This window comes from Balaenoptera musculus, chromosome 2, assembly GCF_009873245.2.
Source record: "Balaenoptera musculus isolate JJ_BM4_2016_0621 chromosome 2, mBalMus1.pri.v3, whole genome shotgun sequence".
Taxonomy (NCBI): Eukaryota; Metazoa; Chordata; class Mammalia; order Artiodactyla; family Balaenopteridae; genus Balaenoptera; species Balaenoptera musculus.
In genome coordinates, this window is record NC_045786.1 from 101,061,431 (window position 1) to 101,087,419 (window position 25,989).

General features: G+C 43.0%; 1 protein-coding gene across 1 annotated transcript; it reads right to left on the reverse strand.

Annotated features, from left to right (window-relative positions):
* Window positions 1-4,884: 4,884 nt before the first annotated feature.
* DAD1 (defender against cell death 1) lies at window positions 4,885-25,009 on the reverse strand. Its single transcript, XM_036844772.1, has 3 exons — window positions 24,720-25,009; window positions 15,616-15,790; window positions 4,885-5,127 (listed from the first exon to the last, which is right to left on the reverse strand). Exons 1-2 carry the CDS (start codon window positions 24,928-24,930, stop codon window positions 15,660-15,662), a joined length of 342 nt encoding a protein of 113 aa, XP_036700667.1. The 5' UTR covers window positions 24,931-25,009; the 3' UTR covers window positions 4,885-5,127; window positions 15,616-15,659.
* Between the last annotated feature and the right edge of the window lie 980 nt (window positions 25,010-25,989).

Genomic DNA, 25,989 nt, shown 5'->3' on the forward strand with positions numbered 1-25,989 from the left:
GCTGTGCTCTAGATCTAGAGCCCGAGAGCCACAACTACTGAGCCCGAGTGCCACAACTGCTGAAGCCTGCGTGCCTAGAGCCCGTGCTCCGCAACAAGAGAAGCCACCGCAACGAGAAGCCCGCGCACTGCAACAAAGAGTAGCCCCCGCTCACCGCAACTAGAGAAAAGCCCACGGGCAGCAACGAAGACACAACGCAGCCAAAAATAAATAAATAAAATAAATAAATTTTTAATAAATAAAACGTCGATGATTGTTGAAGCTGAATGTTGGGTATCTGCAAGTTTATCTCTTGTGTGTGTGTGTGTGTGTGTGTGTGTGTGTGAAATAAAAAATTTAAAAACAAAGTTGTTCATCCCTGGGATGAAAAAAGGCAGAGCAGATCTGAATAGCAGACCCTAGGGATGTCTCTAGGGACATCTAGGGAGTCCCTCAGGATGTCTCTCTCCAGAGAAAGAGGAAGACCTGACGTTGGCCACCACAGTCCTTTAGCTGAAAGCCAGTAAAACTGGACGTGAAGCTGAGGGAGAAAAGCAGTATGTGTGGACAGTTCTCCATGTTTCTGACAACTGCTCTGAGGGTACATTTGTAGAGCAGTTGCATTAACAAGGTACTTTCACTTACATTTTGTTGGAACAACAGTGTGAAGTATTATTATCCCCATGCTTGTTATATTATTTATCTCACTCAAAGCCTAATCCAAATGCTTTGGAATCAGACAGAAATAAGATTCAAACCCTAACACTACAGTCTGAGCTTCCATTTCCTCATCTGGAAGAGGAGAATACCACCTCCCTCCTCATGGGATTACAGGGAAACATAAATAACAGAAGGACACTTAATACCATGCCACACATATGGTAGGCCCTCAGTGGTAGCTACTCATTCCTGGACCAAAGTTGTGCCTTATCTTTGGTAATCCCACACCTGCCCTATGTAGCACGGTGCCTGGGTGCCTAATTATTGGCTAAATTTTAGAGTCAAAACAAAAGGTCCACAGAAGGTCAACAGGCTGTAAGTGGCAGAACAGGTCCTTGAATCAACACCTTCAGGGCAAGCAAAGTGCTTTCGGCAGCACCGGGCTACCTATCTAAGGTCTTGAAAATACACCTCTTTTTCATCCCATTGACAGAAGTTTTGCATAAGCTTGAACCCACCTATTAATTGAACCTAAGCAAAATATTTTCTTTAGTTCCTCAGAAGTCCTCCTCTTTTTTCTCATTCCCTCGTCTAAGATCCTTGTTCTGTGTTGTTTCCTCACGCAGGAAAAAGCCATTTTTAATATTTGCTAAATGTTTTGAAATTAACTGTAGTTAGAAAGTTATACAGCACTCAAACTTCAGAAGCCCAGAGCCGCAAGCCAAGATGGGAGGACACAGTCACACTGAGTTTGTACACGAGCTCCCCAGCCCCTGGTAACCACCAGGGCTAGTTCACTGAGCCTCCAAAACCAGAGAGCAGGCCTCTCTGACCGCCCCAAGTATGTTCAACCATCATAACAAAAGTGTTTTGAAGCCTAAGATGAAAGGATGTGATCAAAGAGGCCAAAGGTATTGGCTGCTAAAAGAAGAAAACACACGAGATGGTTTCCATGTGATAGGGGGCAGGAAATGTGTGGGCAGGAGGTGCTGAGGGCCAGGCTTCCAGCCACTGCAAAGAATGGCAGGGAACAGACCATGTACAGTGGTGTGGCAAATGGCCCCCGGCCCCACAAAAGAGCACAGAAAATAAACCCACCCCGTAAAGATGCTGAGCTAGAGGCAGCAGCAAATGCTACGATATAGCTCACCCTGTGCCGTAGTACTCAAAATCCACTCTTGCAGCATGCTACACTGGGCACCCAGGACAGGCACCATCACAACACAGCCGGTGGGTATTAAGAAAGATCCAGGGACTTCCCTGGTGGCACAGTGGTTAAGAGTCCGCCTGCCAATGCAGGGGACACGGGTTCGAGCCCTGGTCCAGGAAGATCCCACATGCCACGGAGCAACTAAGCCCGTGCGCCACTACTGAGCCTGGGCTCTAGAGCCCACGAGCCACAACTCCTGAGCCCATGTGCCACAACTACTGAAGCCCACGCACCTAGAACCTGTGCTCCGCAACAAGAGAAGCCACCGCAATGAGAAGCCCGCACACCACCACGAAGAGTAGCCCCGGCTCGCAGCAACTGGAGAAAGCCCGAGTGCAGCAATGAAGACCCAACACAGCCAAAAATAAACAAATAAATAAAATTAAAAAAAAAAAAAAAAGAACCAGACTGGAAGATGCATCAAATGAAAGGATTACCCATCCTGATTTAGTGTCTCGTATCTACCATGTCTTTAGTTACTTCAGCTAAAAAAAAAACAAACAAAAAACAAAAAACACACATAAGAATCAGAAACTCTGAGACTTCCCTGGCCGTCCAGTGGTTAAGACTCCACCCTTCCAATGCAGGGGGTGTGGGTTCGATCCCTGGTTGGGAACTAAGATCCCGCATGCCACACAGCGCAGCCAAAAAAAAAAATCAGAAACTCAATTGGTGGTTGGGGGGCAGTAGTAATGCAGTTTTTAAACTTGAATCATTTCACAGGTAATTCTCCTACATGTAGAGTTGAGAACCACTGAACAAGTGAACAGAAGACTAAAAATGAGTTGTAATGAGCTTTTAACTAAATTTAAACTCAAGACTCCAAAAGCTGTCTATAGGCTTCTGCCTTATCGCAAATGGTGAAAAGACACACCAAAGATGAAGGTTTCCCACTGGCTTGGGTAAATCACCTCTGAGATAACAGCTAACCCAATTAAGTGGGAGCTTAGTATCTACCCCATATATCTCAAGATCACTGACATACATTAAAGTTTGTATATTAAAGGCTCTGAAAACTGTAATGTCTTCCTTGACAAAATTATCACTATTATTCCCAGTTTTCCACCCATTTATCTTGAAGTTCAGATGCTTTTCTTATTCAAAATACCTGTTTACCAATCTACACTAAAAATAATTCATAAGCCTCCTGATAAAGGTACAAATGTGTACATAAAAGTTTTTTTTTATTTACATCTTTATTAGAGTATAACCTCTTTACAATGGTGTGTTAGTTTCTGCTTTATGAATCAGTTATACATATACCTATGTCCCCATCTCTCTTCCCTCTTGCGTCTCCCTCCCTCCCACCCTCCCTATCCCACCCCTCTAGGCGGTCACAAAGCACCGAGCTGATCTCCCTGTGCTATGCAGCTGCTTCCCACTAGCTATCTATTTTACGTTTGGTAGTGTATATGTGTCCATGCCACTCTCTCACTTTGTCCCAGCTTACCCTTCCCCCTCCCCGTATCCTCAAGTCCATTCTCTAGGAGGTCTGCGTCTTTATTCCCGTCTTGCCCCTAGGTTCTTCATGACTTTTTTTTTTAGGATTCCATATATATGTGTTAACAGACGGTATTTGTTTTTCTCTTTCTGACTTACTTCACTCTGTATGACAGACTCTAGGTCCATCCACCTCACTACAAATAACTCAATTTTGTTTCTTTTTATGGCTGAGAAAATGTGTACATAAAAGTTTTAAAGCATATTCAATTACTCAGTCATCGTTTAGTGAACTAGCATCCCTCGGAATGGCAAACCATGGCCCAAGCACCAACAGCTTGCTTTTGTGAATAAAGTTTTACTGGAACATTGCCAGGCCATTCATTTAAGAAAAAGCTTGCCGACTCCTAATCTAGAGCTACTTGCAAACTTTTAAAACACAGAGGTCCAAGTTCATTACCAAGTTCCCAGGTAATTGTGAGATACACCAAAATTTGAGAACCCCTGCTCTGGATGGGTGCTTCTCAAACTTGAATATCAACATGAATCACCTGCTGACCACGTTAAAACAAAGATTCTGCTTCAGGAGGGTCTGGGGTGGGCTTGAGAGTCTCTTTTTCAAATAAGCTCCTAGGTTATGTCAATACTGCTGGTCAACAGGCTACGTTTTGCATAGCAAGAATCCCGAGCAGCACTTCTCCAATTTGGCTGCACGTTAGAATCTCCCGGCTAGTGGTACAAAGTGCAGATGCCACCCCCGAAGATTTGTATTTAATTGGTCTGGGGTGTGCCCTGGGCATTGAGATTTCGTTTTTAAGTTCCCCAAGCGATTCTAATGTGCAGCCAAGTTGGGAAACCTCTAGAGCACAACTCACCATCTCAGCAGTCAGCTAAATTTAAACAGTGGAATCCTCAACATAGCTTATTTCCTGTATATAGCACCCAAGATGGAAATAGGGCTGCTACCACAATACATATAAATATGTCTAGACTTCAGCCAGCAGACCTATTGTTCCACCCAAGTGTGTCATGAACTCTGATCTTAAGCAAGTTATAAATCGGAGCTTCAATTTCTTCGTCTATCTAATGAGGATTGGAACCCCTGAGATAATGGTAAGAACAAAATGAGAGAACATTTGTGAAGGTGGTTGGAAAGTAGTGTCTCCTATAAATAAGCATATATACAAACCCCACTTTTGGCACTCTTCTTACACGGTCTAAGAGATACATATTTCACTTTTCACCACTACATCATGTTGAAACAGATATAAATGGGGAAGCACACACTTTTCTCACAAAGTGCTTAATGATGCAGTTCGAGGAAGCATTGTGTCATAAGAGCGGAACCACCCGCAACAATTGAAGGATTAGTAAGGGATTACCAGCTCCAGGGAAAAGACAAAGGACTGTGGTTTCCCAGGGTTGTCAGCCCCGCCTTTTGTCATTAACTTCAAATACACTTAATGAAAACGTGGAGGCAGTTTCACAGTTGCAACTTATCAACTCCTAAAGCGCTCTGCACAGCGGATTGAAGGGAAAAAAAGGACATTCATACCAATAAAGAATAAAAACAAAAAACAGAGCCAGAGGCAGAGGAAGGAGTGGCATGGAGCTTTTTAATTTGGAAGGCAAAAAGGTTACACTTCATGGAAGGCAGAGGCTGTGCTAATAAATGCTCATTACAAAGTTGTTCTGACACGGAAGCCTGGGAACTCTCTGGGCTCTCCAACCGCAACCCAAATCAGTCGGTAGTAAGCACAAATCTGAAGAAAATCCGTGTGTCCAACAAACTGCCATCTCAAGAGCTCTTCTTATCCAGGGGAAATCAAAAAGTGAACCTTTAAGAAAGAAGCAGAAAGGTAAGAAGAGATACTCAAGGTTTCTAAAAATGTTTTGTGATATGCTACAGACAGGGTCTCGAATTCTTCGATCTGAATTCTAAACCCGTAAAGACAAAGGCAGTTACGGGGTTCCCAAATTCTGGACAGCATTTAAGCCAGGTTAGAACAACCAGAATAAAGCAAATTTTTGCACTGAACATTTTATAGAGGTATCCATAAAAATTAATGCTCAAATCTGAATTCCAAGCACACGAAGGCATAACTCACTCGGAACTGTAGCCGTGGGTTCTAACGCCACCTCTGCAATTAATTAGCTGCACGACTTTACGTAAGTCACTCTGACCTCTCTGATCCACAAACCCTCTTTGTGGTGAGAGGATTGCAACTTAGCCTAAAGAGCTTTTCTGGATTTAGAAAGCTTACAAAGCACTAACTTCCAGTTTGGGGGGTGGGGTAGGGGGAGTGGAAGAAGGAAGAATTCGAAAGAAAGTAGAGAAAGATTCCCAATCTCAGATTTAACGAAGGACCAAAACAGAAGAAATCATTTTGTTTTCACTTAACAGTAAGATTATTTTTGGCAAGAAGGAGGTGGAGAGTAACCCCAAGAGAAGAGGCCACACAGCTGCCAGTCAGATGGGACTGACGGTAAGCTGTGAGGTAGAGCCCAGCCCTGCCCCTTAAACACCGACTTCCCTTCTCACGCCTCTAGGAGGGCTGCCCACCTGCTGTGCTCCAACACGGTGTGGCCAGAAGGTGACCCCTTGGCCCTACGGGCCCCAATGTCCCCAGCCACAAGCAGCCCATTTTCCTGCAGTGTGCCATAAAAATATTGTCATCTTCTATGTGCGAAGATGAGAAAGGTTGGGAAACACTATGTTTCAGAAGAGCTGGGCTACGCCAGTAGGTGAAAGGGCACCACTTTATTTTGTGCATTGGTTCAGGTGACCTGGAGATTCTAGCATCAGAGTTTAGAGGAAAGATCTTAGACTTCTAGCCAGATTGCTTTTATTCCACTAACAATGAAAGAGAAATGCTACATGATTGCAGAACATTCCTGCATCAGTGGAATTATGAGAAATATGTAAAACAAAGAGCAAAAACAGGGAGCAAAAGTGATCACAGTGCCAAATAAGAACAAACAGACCTATTAAAACTAACCCACTCACTCCATCAAATGTCTTAAAGCAAACTCTCTGACAACAGACTATGAACTAATACGACACATCAGTTCTAACCGCCAAAGTGAGAGAGGAATAGAGCACAGGGCCACTTCAGTGAAGAGCCTGACACAATGAGAATTATAAAAGAAATCCTCGTTCAGTACAAAAGTCAAGTTTTGAGATCCTACGACAATAAAACATCTTAATTTAAGACACTGGGATTGGTCCAACTAAAAGGCAAAAAATGACTCATGAGAGTAAATCTCTTTGACAATGGTTTTCAGAAAATCCCTATTTACATAGATCTGCTCCTTTCTTTTAAGGCAAAAATATATCTACCAGACAGTACTCTAAAAGCAGAGGTTCTAGGAGTCTTTGAAATATTAGCTCAACAAAATTGGACTATTCACCAGCTCAGAAGAATGATTTCAACTGTTAACCAGGGGATAAAGGTTTCAACAAACTGACAAATAAAATTTCCTCCCCTGATATCAAGACATGCAAAGTGGAAGACACCTACTGAGAAGAGTTAGCATGACTTCTTCAGTCTATTCACCAAGCAGGAAAGACAGCACCATTCGATCAGCCTGTTCTCATCATCTTAAGAGAAAGCAAGGCACAACACAAAGAACTGTTAAAAAGAATTACTCTCTGTAGAGACACAAAAGATGATGCCAGACAGGGTCATTTCTGTTTGGAATCTGCTTTCCCAGCAGACACCAGCACTGAGCAGATATGCTCAAATACTGATTTTCCTTCAAATCCATCTCATCCTAGATCCTGGTCACTCAATTAAAACTGAAATTAGAGAAAATGTGAATCAAAGACCATTCTGCAGAAACTCTAGGTTCAGAGCTCAATGTGAATCACTACAATTTCAGAAGGCATGGATCTGAAAATGAAAGGAGCTGTAGAGATCAGCTCGTCCAATCCTCTCAATCTTACAGATAAGGAAACCATCACCTGAGAGTTTGACAGATTTGTCCAGAGCTGTGCTGTCCAACACCACAGCCACTAGCCACAGGTGACTATTTAAGCTGAGTTAAAATTAAATAAAATGAAAAATTCAGTGCCTCACTTAGCCACATTTCAAATGTTCAATAACTACATGTGGCTAGTAGCTACCATATTTGGCAGTGCAGACTTAGATTTGCACAATGCAAAGTTCTACTGTACAGCGCCGGCCCAGGGTCACCCTCTCTGGATAAAGTCAGGTCTCCTGATCTGCATTCTCCTCCACTTCTTCCAGATCATACTAAAGATGACCAACTTTGCAGAAACATTTTAGATAGCCTGTCTTCATCCTTTCTTATCAACCTCTCCTAAGTTTTTCCCATTTAAAAAAGAGAAGTGGGCTTCCCTGGTGGCGCAGTGGTTGAGAATCTGCCTGCCAATGCAGGGGACACGGGTTCGAGCCCTGGTCTGGGAAGATCCCACATGCCGCGGAGCAACTGGGCCCGTGAGCCACAGCTACTGAGCCTGCGCATCTGGAGCCTGTGCTCCGCAACAAGAGAGGCCGCGATAGTGAGAGGCCCACGCACCGCGATGAAGAGTGGCCCCTCTAGTGCCACAACTAGAGAAAGCCCTCGCACAGAAACGAAGACCCAACACAGCCATAAATGAATATAATTGAAAAAAAAAAAAAAGAACCGTGTGCTCTGACATATCTCAAAATGGTTCCTTTAAAAAAAAAAAAAAAGAGGGCTTCCCTGGTGGCGCAGTGGTTGAGAATCTGCCTGCCAATGCAGGGGACACGGGTTCGAGCCCTGGTCTGGGAAGATCCCACATACCGCGGAGCAACTGGGCCCGTGAGCCACAATTACTGAGCCTGCGCGTCTGGAGCCTGTGCTCCGCAGCAAGAGAGGCCGCAATAGTGAGAGGCCCGCGCACCGCAATGAAGAGTGGCCCCCGCTTGCTGCAACTAGAGAAAGCCCTCGCACAGAAACGAAGACCCAACATAGCCATAAATAAATACATAAATAAATAAAAATTAAAAAAAAAAAAAAAAAAAAGTCTTTAAAAAAAAAAAAAAAAAAAAAAAGAGAGAAGCAAGCTTAATAATGTTAATGGAAACCTTCTAACAAAATGTGTATATTCATCATCCAAAAGTCTTTGAACATAATAGAGAGGAAAGAATATAAAAGTGTGAAGTCAAAGTATCTGTTATCGAGTTCCCACTCAGTCACTTATTAGTTCCAGGCGCTGGACAAGTCAACTTAAATTTCACCAAGGTTTAATTACCTCATGTACAGAACGGGAACACTGCTATTTGTCTACCTCCATCACAGGGTGGGCCGTGAGGATGACGTGGGTTGATGTGTGTAAAAGTGTATGTGGGGACTTCCCTGGTGGCACAGTGGTTAAGAATCCGCCTGCCAATGCAGGGGACACGGGTTCAAGCCCTGGTCCAGGAAGATCCCACATGACGCCGAGCAACTAAGCACGTGCGCCACAACTACTGGAGCCCACGCACCGCAACAAAGAGTAGCCCCCGCTCGCCACAACTAGAGAAAACCCAACTCAGCCAAAAGTAAATAAATAAATAAATAAATTTATTTTTTTTTAAAGTGCATGTGGAGTGTGAGTCCTGCAAGCCTGGTTATGTGACAACTGTAAAACATTTGATAAATGTTGTCTAATTTTGTAAAAGGCCTTATACAAACACCATGCATTTTGTTACAGACAATCGCACTTTTGATGGATGATGAAAACCTGGTAATATGGATAAAAAGCAACAACTGAAGGTAAAAAGCAAGAAGAAAAATAAAAAGCAAAGCTCAACTGAGGATCCACACAAACAGCATGATCCTCCTCAAACACAATGGGACTATCGTGAATACTATGAATCAGAGGCTGTAACAGCTGCAGGAGACCCTGATGAGCATCCCGGCCAATCCCCTCCCTGTGCACATAGGGAACTGAGGGCTCAACGACAAGCTTATTTCTCCATTCAACTAGTTAACAACACAGCAAAGTCTACAACACAGGTCTTCCGACTTCTAGCCTCACGCTCGTGCCCAACTCCACCGTCCCTCGTGTGAACTGTTCCCTTGGCATCTTTCTTCCCCGGCACTTTCCTCATGTCTTAGCATCCACATCACCAATGATACAGCTATTTTATACAGCATTTTGTTGCAGCTGAAAATGATTTACTCATTCATACACTCATTTGACAAACATGCATTGTGACCGTTAGCCCTGTGCTAAGCTCTGAGGTCCACACCCTGTGGGAATTTAACAGTCCAGTGGGAGAGACAGGAAAATGAATGGTTTCATAACCATGTGGTAAGTGCAGCGTTAGGGGCATGCACAGTGGACCGTGAGGGCCCCTAGAAGAGGGTCTTATGCAACCTGGGGGCAGGATGACTTGCAGTCGGAATCATCTGCGCTGCAAGGCTAGAGAAACTAAGGCAGGGAATGAACTTCATAAATAGAAATCTATGGGAATTCCCTGGCAGTCCAGTGGTTAGCACTCAGCACTTTCACTGCCGGGGCCCGGGTTCCATCCCTGGTCAGGGAACTAGAAACCTGCAAAACGCAAAGCTTGGCCAAATTAAAAAAAAACACACAAATCTACTTGAAATTCTCTTTTTTTCTTTTTCTCTTTTTTTTTGGTAGTTTTAAATGAACCAAATACCAAATAGAGCACAATCACCAATTCAAGAATCATCAATTATTTGGGTTTTTTGTAAATAAAATAAGCAGATTCAAGGTTTTAAGAATAAGTAAAGAATCTCACCCTCCAACCAGGAAAAAAAGGGGGTTGAGAAAAGATTATGCTAACTCAAAATACTTTCTACAAATTTAGAGTAGTTCCCTTTTTGAGAACTTATCTGGTGGCTAAACCTAATTCAATATAAGGTGAAATGTCACACAGAAAATAAAATGGAAACTAACCCCCCCACCCAAAAAAATTAAAGATGACTGCCAGCAGGAGGTCATGCTGAGAGCAAAAACAGGTCTACAAGAAACCGGAAAGGGAGCTCTCGAACTGACAGATCAGAAAAGGAAATAAAAGGTCAACCTCTGGGTCACCGTGCACTTGGCCTTCCCTAGGTGACAAAGGTTGCATGCCCTTTTGTGCCTGACTGACACCGCCCACCTCTGGCCAGAATGTAAAGCAAGCCCCACCCAACACCTAGGCCCGCTTGGACCTCTACTGCCCTCCTGTGACTGGAAGAAACTAGGTTTTATCACAAAGGTATCTGTGGTTTCTTCCCCCAAACTCAGCTTCCTCTTGGGCTTTGTAGTACCTTCTCTCAGCAATGAAATGTACAAGCCAATGGGTGGCAGTAGCGCCTAAGAAATAACATTTAGATCCCCTTCCAGAGGTAACTTTCTAGATTACTACAGTACTTTCCTGATGAATTCAAAAAGCCAACGGCGACAGCTTGTTTGTAAATAGTACTGTTTGTCAGTTATGTTCTGCCCAGCCCTGTAGCGCCCTCGCTCCAGCCGGGATTAAACACTACGAATTTTTAAAGACCTGTGGGAGAACAGCCTCCACCATAAAAACAAAGCAACACTAACAAGGTTTCAGCACAACCTGGTGGCAAACAATCGCCCTCAGGCTGAGCATATGTCCAAGCTCAGGTCTGTCCCCTTGTCGAAGCCCTGTTCACTTCTCCCTCTGATCCCAGAGGGATCAGTCATCAGGAACTTTCCTTCCCAAGCTGTGACCCAATGTAGCTAAGTCCCTCTTTTCTTCATTTCCCTTCAGAACACCTGAGATAGGCTGACATTTTCTGAAAAGAATTTCACAAGGAGACGTGGAAAAACAAAACAGGAAATATTTACAGATAGTATGTAAATCTTTAAATATTCAAACCTACTGAACTTCTATATAATGCATTCATTCAAAATAGATTACTGCCACCTAAGTGCCAAACACTGATCATCACTTTAGGTGTGCATGGATTCTCCCAACTCAGAAGCTCACTAGGAGCATTTTTCATTTTTGCATTTTCATTTTTTTTTTTTAATAAATTGATTTATTTATTTTTGTTTTGGCTGCATTAGGTCTTCGCTGCGCACAGGCTTTCTTTAATTGCGGCGAGCGGGGGCTACTCTTCGTTGCAGTGCGTGGGCTTCTCGTTGCGGTGGCTTCTCTTGTTGCAGAGCACCAGCTCTAGGCGCAAGGGCTTCAGTAGTAGTGGCACGCAGGCTCAGTAGCTGTGGCTCACGGGCTCTAGAGCGCAGGCTCAGTAGCTGTGGCGCACGGGCTTAGTTGCTCCATGGCATGTGGGATCTTCCCGGACCAGGGTTTGAACCCGTGTCCCCTGCCTTGGCAGGCAGATTCTTAACCACTGCGCCACCAGGGAAGCCCTGCATTTTCATTTTTTTTTTTGAATTTTATTTTATTGTTTTTACACAGCAGGTTCTTATTAGTTATCTATTTGCATTTTCATTTTTATGATAATCTAAAAAACATTATGAGTCTATTCTTTTCTCTTTTTTTATTATTTTATTTATTTATTATTTTTGGCTATGTTGGGTCTTCGTTGCTGCAAACGAGCTTTCTCTAGTTGCGGCGAGCAGGGGGCTACTCTTCGTTGCAGTGCGCGGGCTTCTCATTGTGGTGGCTTCTCTTGTTGTGGAACACGGGCTCTGGGCGTGCGGGCTTCAGTAGTTGTGGTGCACGGGCTTCAGTAGTTGTGGCTCGCAGGCTGTAGAGTGCAGGCTCAGTAGTTGTGGTGCACGGGCTTAGTTGCTCCACGGCATGTGGGATCTTCCCGGACCAGGGCTCAAACCAGTGTCCCCTGCATTGGCAGGCAGACTCAACCACTGCACCACCAGGAAAGCCCCTATGACTCTATTCTTGACCACTGGAATAGCCACTTATACCAGTGCTGCCAACTGAACAGCTAACTTTTACTACAGGTTTCTCACACTGCCATCTCTGGACATGTTTTCAGGAGGCCACAAAAGTCTGAAGTTTGGAAAAGGCTGTGTTAACAGATGTAGGTTTTACAATAGTCCTAGCTGAACAAAAGTGCCATGAAGATGGTCAAGTCTTACAGCAGAGGGAAGGAATGGGGACTGGAGGGATTCAAAGGAACTTCAGCTCAATCTACAACGCTTCATCTGTTCAAAACCTGTTCACTCCAGGTGGTGGACACACAGCGGTGTTTGTTATATTCTTCTCTGTACTTTTCTGTATTTTTTAAATTGTCATACAAGCAAAGAAAGTAAGTATTAAAGGAAAGGACGGTGATAAAAATAACTGTGGTAACTTTTTTTTTTTTTTTTGATGTGGACCATTTTTAAAGTCTTTATCGAATTTGTTACAATATTGTTTCTGTTTTACGTTTTGGTTCTTTGGCTGCGAGGCATGTGGGATCCTAGATCCCTGACCAGGGATCGAACCAGCACCCCCTGCATTGGAAGGCAAAGTCCTAACCACTGGACTGTCAGGGAAGTCCCTGTGGTAACTTTTTAAACACATTTCTTTAACTCTGCAATTGTCAAATACTTTATAATAAGCAACCTTAAGCAAAAATAGATATTAAAAAAATTTTTTGACATCAGACTGGATTACTAGATTTAAAAGATTTCCAGCAAGGTTCTTTGAACCTCAGTTTCGCATCTGTAAGTGGAATTACCAAGCCTGTCCCCATAAGGTTGTTTTGAAAATAAAATAAGACTTAAAGCCTGGCCCAAGCGAGCACTCACTATCTGTTAACTTCCTTACTTCTCCTGGAATAAATTTCTTTAACTCAGTGCCATTTTCTTTTGATATGCTTTTTCACAGTAGCTGCTCGTTTTAAATGTCACCCCCAAATTCACACAAGAGCAGTAAGCTATAGATGTTTATTCTTTTTATACCCAACTCTCAACATACTTGTCAAATATGGAGAATATTCAATCTGTTTTGTTCTACCTTCTGAGTTGATATAAATATTGAAAACTCACTCGAAAACCATTTTTAAAGTGTTTTAGCACACTGCACATAGAACTGAGTTAGAAGCACAGAAAAAGGGCAAATAAATGTATATTTGAAAATTGAGGGCAGGACAGTACATGTCAAACTGTGATCATTTCACAAATGATCTCTGTGAAAAACCCCCTGGGGAGTCCCCCACAGAAGGATTTCACTACGAATATACTCTCTATAGAATGATTTAACACTGCAATCTGGGATTGGAAGATTGTGCTATACCTTGGGCCCATAATTCCCAGCTGAACAGGTGGCCCTAGATCGTTGATAGGGTCTGCAGTACGCAGTTTCTGCTGGGCCTGCTTCTTTGTCTCTGTTTTTGTCATGATTTTGAAATACTAGCCTCTCTGCTGCAGAGTCCTCCTCCAATCACGACAGCCCTAGGAAATTATTTTTCATGATTTGGTATCTCCCTGATCCTAGAGAACAAACATCCTTGAACTGTTTGCTCTGTCCCCTTGTTAAAGCATACAATATGACTCATCTAGAAATTTAGAGTAGGGCAATCAGAAGACTTATGACCTTTCCAGCAAGGTTACTATCAGAGCCCAGGGGTTACTCAGGATGTTCGCAGGTCAGTGCTGCTGGGTGAATTTTCTAGCTGTACTCAAGAAGCTGTCATTGGTCAGGCACCCTGTCTGCGGCCTCTGCTCCCAGGTGGCACGGCGGCCCCGTTCTCTGGACCGCCACAGCACTTTGTTCAGGTCTTTAGTGCGGCTCTAACTGCTGTGTTTACATGCCCTTCTCCCCTTCTAGACTGTTCACTGCTTGAAGGCAGCCACATTTTACTTTTCACTGTGTTCCCAGGATCAAGGCATTGACTAGCACATGGGGGAACAACTCAAGTCCTGATTGGGTCTCCAAAAAGTTCAACTGTATTAAGATAGTAGAAAGAAGTGGTTCACAACCTCTTTCACTGATATAAACCACCTCTGTCAACTTACCACTGCCAAAAATGAAACCTTACCTGAACTAACAGTACTGTTTTTGAGACAATATCTATGGAAAGGATTTATGCAATATATTAAGTAACTGATTGTTTCATGCTAGAAACTGAAGTAAAGTCCTTGTCACATTATTGCATTCACTTTGTCCATGGCTGCTCTACCTCTTGTGTTAGATTTCTGATTAGGACAAAAATGATAGCTTTCCAAGTTGTGATAGAAAGAGGTTGGTGCTGGGATATCCTTCCCCCAAAGAGGGTAGGTTTCCTAAGGTTCTCGTTTCTCTACCCCAGTAATAGCAACATTTAATTTTGTAGGAGAAAGGCAAAGAATAGAGCGCATTCATTCATCAGTGAGCAACACGGGATACTGAAAGAGCACTAGGCCAAGAGCACCATTGGACTAAGGCGCTACGCTGCTTCCACTTAGCTATGTGGCCAGGGAAGGCCAGTGGATTGTTCTGGACCTCTGTTTTCTCATATATAACATAAGTTTTAAGATAGAGTCAAGGGACTTCCCTGGCGGTCCAGTGGGTAAGACTCCGCACTTCCAAGGCAGGGGACATGGGTTCCATCCTTGGTCAGGGAACTAGGATCCCGCATGCCGTGCAGAGTGGCCAGAAAAAAAAAAAAAAAAATATATATATATATATATACACATACACAGAGAGAGAGAGAGAGAGAGTCAAGTACTTCTCAGAGCTTTTAGGATTCTGCTTAGGAGGGAAGGATGGAGGGGAGAGCATACCACACATGGAGAGCCCAAGCAAAGAGGGCTTTTCAACTTCTGTCAATCAGAACAACTCGGCTCCACTGCTGAGATTCTATATGAGTTTACTTAAAAAAAAAAAAAAAAAAAAAAAGAGCTCTATTGCTAAAAAAAGAAAACTGGCAAATGACCAAATGGCATCTCATCCTATATGTTCAAGTGTTCTCCCAAGCTAATCCAATTTTCCCATTAATTTTTAATTTAGCACATATATAAGCAAGCAGCCACCGTCATTCATTCGGCATATGCTGGATGTCTATCAGGTGTAAGCACTATACTAGGTACTATGGGGACAATGGCCTGGCATTTGAAGTCATCTGAGATCAAAATCAGAAAAAAAATTATAGAGCAAATCTAAAAGCAAAACTTACAATTTATGTCTCTTCCAAGATCTCAGAGTTATTTTCATGGAGTTATTGGTGCAGAAATTGATGTATTAGCTACAAGCAAACTCTCATTTTCTGTTACCTTAATGATTTGCAGAACAGTGAGAAGAGAAGGCAACGACCAAGAGCAGCAGCACTGATGAATCATGACGATATTAACACATACTCTGCAGACCAATATGGAAAATTCTGCAACCGTCTTATCAACAATATGGGAACTCTGACAACCATGATCAAAACCAGCCCCTCCGATTTCTGTTTCTAAAACCAGCACTAAGATCATCACTTACATTCTTCTAGTCTCCTACGCCTCAATTAAGTAAATGGGAATGATTCAGCCAACGAAGTTCATGACAACAAGGTGCAGGATGGTGCTGGCAAAGAGAAAATCAGCAAAGGCTCGCTCCGGGGAGATGCCTTGGAAATCCGCTTTGTTTTGTGGGTTGATCTGTATTCTCAGACAAACTGTACAAGAAGAAAAACACAAAAGTGATTATCAACGAGTATGAAACAAGTATGACTAATGCACACACACATACCCTCTGATCCAACAATTCTGTTCCAGCAGAAATGACACATAAGTCCATCAAAAGGCACGTACAGGAATGATACCCATGATGGCCCCCAACTGGAAGCAATCTAATGTCCATCAACAGGAAAATGGGGAGAATTCCCTGGCGGTCCAGTGGTTAGGACTCGGTGCTTTCACTGACAGGGGCCCGGGTTCAATCCCTAGTTGGGGAACTGAGATCCCACAAGCCAAAAAAAACAAAACAAAACAGTAAAATGGGTAAATTATGGCATATGCATACAATAGAACACCATATAGCAATGAAAAAGAACTTCACAACATGGATGAATTCTGCAAATATGATGAGCAACATAATCCAGATGCCAAAAAATACATGCTTTATGATTCTACTTATATAAAGCTTAAAATTGGCCAAAATCAATCTACAGTAATACAAATCAGGACAGTGGTTTTTATCGTTCACAGGAGATGACTTGGAAGGCAGGAGGAGAGGCCTCTAGGGTACTGATAATGTTCTATATCCTAATCTGGTGATGGCTAAAAGGGTGCATTTAAAATTTCATCAAGTTGTACACAAATTTTATGCTGTTAATTGTTTAAGGGAACAATACGACTTCTCAGAGTTAGGCTAGAAACCAAAGGCTTACTTAGAAAAAAAAAATATTGATATAAAACCAAAATATCTTTAGAACTCTCTTATCTCCTGAATTAAGTTTATAATTATACCTAGATCAAGATGTAGTTGAGGCAGTAACAAAGGGGCTAGGCTGAATGACCAGAAGTTATAAAATTGTGAATTATTTCCAACAGAATGTGTACATTAGACAGCAGAGATGCTTATCCATGAGGACCTCACAATAGTAGATAATCTTTGATCTCAAAGTTCTAGCAGCTGCTTGTCTCAAAAAAGGCAAGAGATCTAAGTTACATGACGCTGACAGAGAACTCTCCACTGCCACACCCTGTACCCTTGAAGATTCCAACCTGATACCATAGCCACAGTCACCATTTGACATGAAAAGAAAGCTCTAGGAATACACTTTTCCAAAATATCTTTATACCTGTGACAAATGATTACACTACTTAACCCAAATTTGCTTCAGGCTAGCATCCATTCCATCACTAACCAAGAAAAGGCAACAGACTGAGATCTAACCCAAAGGTCAGAAAACTACCAGACTGGGCTTCCCTGGTGGCACAGTGGTTAAGAATCCACCTGCCAATGCAGGGGACATGGGTTTGAGCCCCGGTCTGGGAAGATCCCACATGCCGCGGAGCAACTAAGCTTGTGCACCACAACTACTGAGCCTGTGCTCTAGAGCCCGCGAGCCACAACTACTGAGGCCGCATGCTACAACTACTGAAGCCCGTGCGCCTAGAGCCCGTGCTCTGCAACAAGAGAAGCCACTGCAATGAGAAGCCCGCGCACCACAATGAAGAGTAGCCCCCGCTCACCACAACTAGAGAAAGCCCGCATGCAACAACGAAAAACCAATGCTGCCAAAAATAAATAAATAAATAATAAACAAATTTTTTAAAAAAAACTACCAGACTACTTCTTCAGAGTCCATCACCATGGCAACAGAGTCTTCATTATGCTTAAACATGCAAACAGTGTGGAAAAACCCCGGATCTTTTCAGTCACCTGAACCCTTCAAAATATGAAGGACACTGACTGAAGCAAGGGCGACCAATTAAAATCCCACTGTGGTGAGTATAGCTTGGTTCACCCATTTGGGAGAGCAATTGGCAACATCTATTATATTTTAAATGTCTTTTGAGTAAAGAATTTATCTTAGAGAACAAAGGCATTCTAACAGCATGTTCGTAAAGTTGAAAAAAAAAAGTGAAAACAGTCCAAATGACATCAAGGGGATTACTTAAATAAATTACACTACAGACATGCAATAAAATCCCATGCAATTACTCAAAAGAATGAGATTAATTTGCTATACGTTGACAGTAAAGATGTCTAAGATATATTAAGTGAAAAAAAGCCAAAAATATTACTCCCTTTCAGATTTCTCTTAAACTGCATATATATATATACACATACACACACACACACACACACACACACACACACACACACAAAAATAACTACTTTCTCATTTATTTCAGTTGGAATCTAGGAAAAAATCTGGAGAAAGAGATACCAAACACAATTAACAGCGGCTATTGGGGTGGAAGATGGGAGTAGAGTAGTGCTTCGAGAAATATGAGGGGACAAAAGGAAAGAGAAGCTCCGCATGAAGGTAGACAAAGAAATGAATTGATGTGTTATTATTATCATAATCATAGTAACCCAAGTTACTTCAATGACAACATAAGAATCAGAATCGCACGGAGATGCAAAGGACCCTGAAGGTCCTGAAGACCAACACCCCATCTAATGCACAAAATACCCAAGAGGTGGCGGATATGGGCATGCCAGGGAAGGCTGCATGAATCAGCTAGGAATAGTTCCAAAGTATACTCACCATATCCAGAATCTGATAAGTCATCCCCAGGTGCAGAATTACAAACCATCCAGAGACTGTGTTACTGACAGAGGCATCAAATCCCTCAGATGCAGGGATATGCCGCCTCTATCAGTAACACAGGCTCTGGACGGTTTGTAATTCTCAAAAAGGCAAAGAACACCTGTTCAAAAAGCTCCTCCACAAAAGATCCTTCAGTCCTTCCTGAGCACTTCCAAAGACGGAAATGTACTACCTCCTAAGGCAGCTTGCTCCATTTTAGCAGTTCTAATTTATCTCCTTAAATATTCACTTAGTCAGCAAAATATTTACTGAGCATCTACTATGCGCCATGCACTGTCCCAGGTGCTAGGACTATGGCACAGAACAAGACAGACAAGAGTCTGGCTCCCAGGGAACTTACACCCTAATGGAGAGAAACATAATAAATGAGAAAACAACTAAACAAGGAAATATGAGGTACTGATATGCGCTATGAAGAAAAGCAAGGTAATAAAAGAGTGACTGGGAAGCTATTTCTTATTTGGGGGTCACAGAAGGCTTCTCTAAGAAGGTGCTAGTTAAGACCAAAATTTGAAAGACAGGAGCCAACCATGCAAAGATCTAGGGGCAGAGCATTCAAGATAGCAAGAACAATCTTGGTCAGACTGACCAGACTGTAGGGATCAAGGGCAAGAGGGAGACAAGGGCCAAATCAGTGGGGCTTTGTAAGCTTCAGTAAAGAGTCTGGATGTAGTTCTAAGTACAATGGAGCAATATTCCAAAGTTTTGAGCAGATGAGTAAAATAATCTGATCTAAAATTTTTAAGGATGGTAGAACTGCAATGCGGAGAATGGTTTGCAAAGTTCAAGAAGCGAAAGAGTCATGCAGGAGCCAAAGAGCTCAGGTAATGGTAGTCAAAAGGGACAGAAGTCAAGAGATACAGGCTGTATTTTGGAGAAGACAGGGCTTGCTGATGTAATGGATGTGGGAGATAAGAGAAATCAAGGAATCAAGAAAACCTTCTAGGGAATTCCCTGGCAGTCCAGTGGTTAGGACTCTGAGCTTTCACTGCCGAGGGCCCGGGTTCAATTCAATCCCTGGTCGGGGAACTAGGATCCCACGGGCCGAGCAGCCAAAAAAAAAAAAAAACCTTCTAAATTTGTGGCTTCAACAACATAACCAAAGCTGACACCATGTACTGACCAGCGAAGAGGCAGATGGCTAGGCCGGAAGGTTCAATCTGGAGTTGTGTGTTAGACATCAAGTGAAGATGTCAAGTAGGCAACTGGACTTACTAATTTGGAATTCAGGGAACAGGTCAAAACTGAAAATATAAATGTGGTAGTTGTAGTTATATAGACATTATTTAAATTCACCTATGGGAAAGAAATACAGAGAAGAGGTCTAGAACAATGCCCTCAGACCAAGAAGCACCTAGCACAAACAGTAGGAAGGAAAAACCAGTGAGGTGAGACGGAACAAGCAGGAGAGCGTAGTGCTGCAAAAGCTTTGAGCAGAAGGTACTTCACTCACTCAGAAGGAAGCAGCCAACTATGTTAAGTGCTAAATGTTGCTGAGCATTCAGGCAAGGTGAGGTACATGGCCATTAGATCTGGCAAGATGGCAAGAGCAGTTTCACTGTAGTGGTGGGCACAGACCACCACCAAGAGTAGGTTAAGGAATGAATGGACGGTGAGAAAACAGACACAGCAACTAGACAACTATCCTTTCAAGGAACTCTGTGATGATGGAGCAGAAAGACATGTAATAGTAGCTGAAGGGGTATCTGAAGTCAAATTAATTTTTTTCATTGGACGCTATTAGAGCATGTATGTATGATGGGAATGATCCAGTAGAGAGAAATGAATGATGCAGAATGGAGGGATGATTACAGAAGCTGAGTCCCTGAGTGAGCAAGAGAAGACTGGATCCTCTGCACAAGTGAAGAAGCTGACCTCTGACAGGAAAGGGATATATCATCCACCATTACAGGAAATAAGTCAAAGAGTAGGGGGTCCATGTGCAGGTGGGCTGCTATGATTCCTTGGTAGGAAGATGAAAGGATTTCTTTTTTAGCAAAAAAAAAATAAAGCAAGATCATCAACTGAGAATAAAGGAAAAGAGAAAATATAGATGAAAGTGAAGAGAGAAAATATGAAGCATATTTTGGAAAAGCAAACATATCAGGGAAGTATTATAGGACCACTGGGCAGGGGTGAGTGCCTACTGGTGTTCCTATTCTCACCAATACTTCTCCATCACAGCACTATATCCAGGTTTACTTGCTGCATCTCCCACTAGATTATAAACTCCGTGGGAGTAGAGATCATGTCTGCGTGTTCCACAGTTAAATCCTCAGTACCCTGGCACGGAACCTGGCACATAATTGCTCAATATTCCTTAACTTATTATAGGCATGCTCACAATTTAACATACAGTGCTAAGCACTGAGGATGCAGAGATGAAAAGAGCACTACACCACTACAGTATAGTGAAACAGGAATACAGGAGAAAGACCTAAATCTGAAGAGCCAGGGAAGGGTTCAAACAGAAGCAGCACTTGAGCTGAGATGGCTGAGAAGTAAAGGCATTTTCTGGGCAGTCAAACAAAGGTAAAATAGCTTAAGACATCTCGGCATGTTCAGGGAATAACAAGTAACTCAATAATGCTGGAATATAAAGTACAGAGGAGGCGGAGACGAGATGAAGCTGGAGATGTGGCCTGGACCAGATTATCAAAGACCCTCTATGCCATTAAAGTGTTTTTAAATTTCTCTTTGGGTACAGACAAATTTTATGTGGGGAGTAGCACAATCAGATTTGCAAGTCAAATCAAGCCTGCAAACACAGTGGAAGATGGACTGGAGGGAGAGAGATGAGAGTGTGGGAGATCAATAAGGTAGATTACAGGAGTCCAGATAAGAGGTATTTGAGAGCCTGAGTGACAGAGGATGAAGAGGTAGCAAGGGATACGAAAGAGGTTTAGCAACAGGACTGTCAGGCATGAGGCTGGCAAACTTCCAATCTCCTGGACAAGTTATGGGCCCAGAAATCTAATAGATAATTTCCAAAGAAATGCTGGACCCCAGTCCACACAGCCCAAGATCTCCCGTGAGATAGAAAACACTCTGAATTAGGCCTCCTTGCCTTTCAGATTCAAACTGTTTTTGGATCTGTAAACTAGGGGGAACAAAACTACTTTTTTTAATCCGTAAATATTTCACATAGATTAGAAAACAGAGACCAAAGTTGTGAAATGACTTAAAAACGGATTTCAAGATCAAAGATTTATTTTAAGGACAGTCTTATTGTTTTCCACTCATCCCTCCAAAATAGCACTTTAAATGAGCAAAAAGAGGGATTTCAGTTAGGTAAAAAAGGAAACTAGAAGGGCTGCCAACACTGACACGCTACTCTGAAAAAGGGACAGATGTCCTCCTCTAGAGAGATCTAACCACAAGATAAACAGTCAGCTGCTGAGGATGTATGAAATCTGTCTGAAAGAAGAAAAATATTCTACCTCTTAAGTCCTTTTAAAGCCTACTATACTGTAAACTGTTGATCCAAAAAAAAAAAGACTTCTCAATGGCAATTTTCTACCCCTGTCTCCTTGAAACCATGGTTAAGTGTCCCAGTCACGAGGGAATAGACGAAAACAGACCATTTTCATCAGGCCCAAATAACACCAGGCTTTTTTTAAAATGTGATAGCATCCTATATCAGTTTAAAATGTACTAATCAATTTCCAAAGAACATATGCTACATAACACATGCAGAAGGAATGGAAGAGAACAGACTGCCAAAAAAGAAATTAAGGGAACCAGACTAAAGAACTTTTCCCTCCAATTCATCCTACACATTAACACCAATTTTAAGTCTCTCCTTTACTTAAATCTAAAACTTTTTTTTTTAATTTTTTAATCCTTAGATGCATTCCTATTACCTACAGGATAAAACTCCTTGGCCTGGCACTCAAAGCTCTAGCATCCAGCACTACCTAATCCTTCAACGTAATCGCCTACAATTCCCTTTCTCAGCCAAACTGGCCTCCTCCGTTCTCTTCCAATAGGAAACACAACTCGGGGAAGTTAGAAACCTCAGCACTATAAATAAGTACAAGCCTTCCCTTCCCAACAACCAGAACAAAGGATAAACTCCAAGTTTAAAATTTCCCATTAAAACCGGTATCCAGGGCTTCCCTGGTGGCGCAGTGGTTAAGAATCCGCCTGCCAATGCAGGCGACACAGGTTCAAGCCCTGGTCCGGGAAGATCCCACATGCCGCAGAGCAACTAAGCCCGCGCGCCACAACTACTGAGCCCGCGTGCCACAACTACTAAAGCCCACGCACCTAGAGCCCATGATCCGCAACAAGAGAAGCCACCGCAATGAGAAGCCCACGCACCACAACAAAGACCCAACACAGCCAAAAATTTTTTAAAATAACAGTATCCAGTTGAGGATCTGAGCTAACAAATGGCAGCAGTGGATTTAGTAAGGTCAAGTCTGTCAAAAGAAATGCAAACGATACCCTTCCACAGCAACTCTGAATTGTCTTGAATCCCTTCTTTTCCTGAAGCAACTTTCATTTCCCTGACCCAATTACCAATTATCCAACACCTATGGACATCAGAATCCCCCAAAAGGACCTCACTATTAAAGTGCCCTAAAAAAAAAAAAAAAAAAGTGCCCTTTCACTAGGCATTCTCTTCAATGACAGGCCATCAACTTCTCATTGAGGAGGAGAGTAGGGGGTCTGCCAATTCAACTTTAGCCACAACATTCTCAAAAAAAAAGACCTGGCACTGGAAAAATTATCTGCTCAAAAAATCTTCTTTTATTGCACCAATAATCTGCAACTCTAGTCCACATCCACTCTTCTGCAAACCACTCTTCCACGTAGCCCTGAGAAGTCATTCTTAACCCTAGAAGCTTATGAAGCCAGGGTGACTTCAGCACAGAGAAGGCTTTTTTTTTAATCACCTTTTAGGCCCCGCCCTATTCCTACTCTTTCCAGACCTGGAAAACAAAATCAGACATTCTCAAGATTCCTTCTCCTGGGACTTCCCTGGCAGTCCAGTGGTTAAGATGCCGTGCTTCCAAGGCAGGGGCCGCGGGTTCAATCCCTGGTCAGGGAACTAAGATCCCACATGCCATGTGGTGGCCAAAGAAATAAAAAATAAATAAATAAAATAAAAAGATTCCTTCTCCTGTCTGGCTAATAAAATTCTTAGTCATGAACAGTATTTTACAGGAGGAAGGAGGAGTCTAGAGCAAAGAGGGTAGGGTAGTATATCTGATGATGGTAACATATAAACTCCTATAGACCAGGATGCTGCTACAGAGAACCAGGTCTTGGTCATCTAAGCCAAAATTCAAAGATGTACAGGCTTACTCTGCAACTCCAGGCCAGGCTTACTGAACTAGTCCTTAAGTCCTTAGACTTATCTTAACTTGAGAAACAAAGGAGAAGGCAGAGTATCTCTGGCATGAGTCTGAACTAGCAATTTGAATGTGTAATAAGCATTCTATAGGTTTCTAACTTTAAGCTGTAATTAAGACTCCACTGTAAATGAAGTCTCCAGACAATTCTAACGCTGTATTTTGTCTATGCCCCAATTACACTGTAAACTCGTTCAGGACAAGAAACATATACCAGGTGTATCCCCAAAGCTTTTACCATACCTTGCATGAGATTCAAAACACAATTTACAATGTGACTGTTGATGATCACACGTGGAAAAAAAAAAAAAAACATGAATTTTGGCATGTTTTCCAAGTCATGCAGCAGGTGATACCATGACTGGAAAAGTTCATGTGGTAGCCACCTATAAACCGTACTGGCCAACACTCCCTGGGCCAAGCCTGGACTCAGTATTCACTGAATCCCTGTTGAGCAAGAAAGGTCAGATTTTGGCAAAAATATATGGGGACAGTCAGCTCTCGTTAAATATGGCAGTCTACAAGGTATCAAATTTGCTGGGAATCAGAATAATAAAGCTAAAATAGACCTATGTGAGTGAAAACTGAGTTCAGGATAGTGAAATGACAGCTCCTGAGTTGGGTTTTCCATTTTAAAAGTTTACCAACTTCAAAGTTGTGTTAAAGCTAAGTGAAAGGTGGGAGTTTTCCATGGACCAATATGAAGTGAAGTGGACCACCAGGTTGAACAGCAACATGAAGGTGTTTCCACATTTAATCCCAGCTCCTCGGCGGCTCTTTGGTATTAGGCACGACAACCTGAATGTGCCTCAATTTCCCCATTCACAAAAAGAGGGCAATGCAGGTTCCTCTCTCAACTTCACGAGGCGGTGGTCTCATATAGAGAGACGAGTACTGTGGGAATAAAAGCACGCATCAAAGTAACACATTATAACTGATATCACTTATAGAATCATTACCCGCTAGGATAAAACTCCCCACACAGGAGATGAAGCCCGAGAGGAAAGAGTTGAAGGGGAAGGTCCCCACGAGGAGACAATAACCGAATTGCAGCGCCCCGGTCAGCAGTATATACAGGAGGTACGCGTCCAACAACTTCAGACGCTGAGGAGTGGAGCTCAAGTACTCTTCTAAGAACCGCGAGATGACCGACAACACCGACGCCGACATGACTACACGCTCGATATTCCGGCCGGCGTACCCCACACTCCTAGCGGACCCGACGACCACACCGGATGTAGTGTCGGCGCATGCGCACCGCTAATAACCAGCTCCGCCCTCCCCAATTTGCTACTTTGCGCAGGCGTATAGGCCGGCCAAGGCACGAAACAAGTAATGCGCAGACGCAGAATATATCTACAGAATGAGAACTACAGCCAGAGAAAGCTAGCGCGCCTGCGCAACGGGTCTGTCCGTGATCTGGAGACGTGTATCTTTTTGCGCTATTTCCGCCGTCATGTTAGTGACGCCCACAGTTGCTCCAGCAACAAGATAGTGTGGGAGGAAGAGGGGAAGAGGTTTTTCAGCGGACAGCGTTCTCTTTGGTCCACCAGCGTCCTCAAAGATGAACTATTTGGATCTGCTTTAAGGCAATGTCTGGCTTTTCCCGGTTCAGTACCCGCTCGGTCCTAATTCTGTTGAGGGCGCTAACGGCAGATGCCTGTCCCAGATCATTAGAGCAAGTCAAGTTGCCCCGCAGTGAGAACCACCGCGGCCGGTCACTGAGCAGGCATCAGTTTAGACTTGGTTATTGGAGGAGAGAAGTGCGGAGCGGGGTTGGGGAGCTCGACCTCTACCCGGGCCTGAACTCGATTTGCGATCTGGTCCTTGGGGACGCTTACGAATAAGCGCGGTGGAACCTAAGCCCGCAGGTGTTCATTCATTCAGCAGACATTTATTGGGTGCCTCCTCGGGCCCACGTTTTGCTAAATTGTAGTTCGTTATGCTAGAGTGTAGGTATCTTCAGGGGAATCTGATATAGTCGTAAAAGAGCTGCTGATGGGCAGAGGCGGGGAGAAAGTCCATTAAAGTGCATAGAGTATATGATCAAGTTTAGCAGCCTCCTACTCCCAAGCTGACATCTTGAGCCCGTCGTACTATCCCAGGATGTCAGCGCTAAAAGACCTGCAAGAGCATTGCCTGGTGCCTGGTTCAAGCCCTACCCTCTCCAATTTATTCTGCAGAGGAAACTAAAGGTTTGAGGTTTTGTATTTTAACAAGTGGGATTAA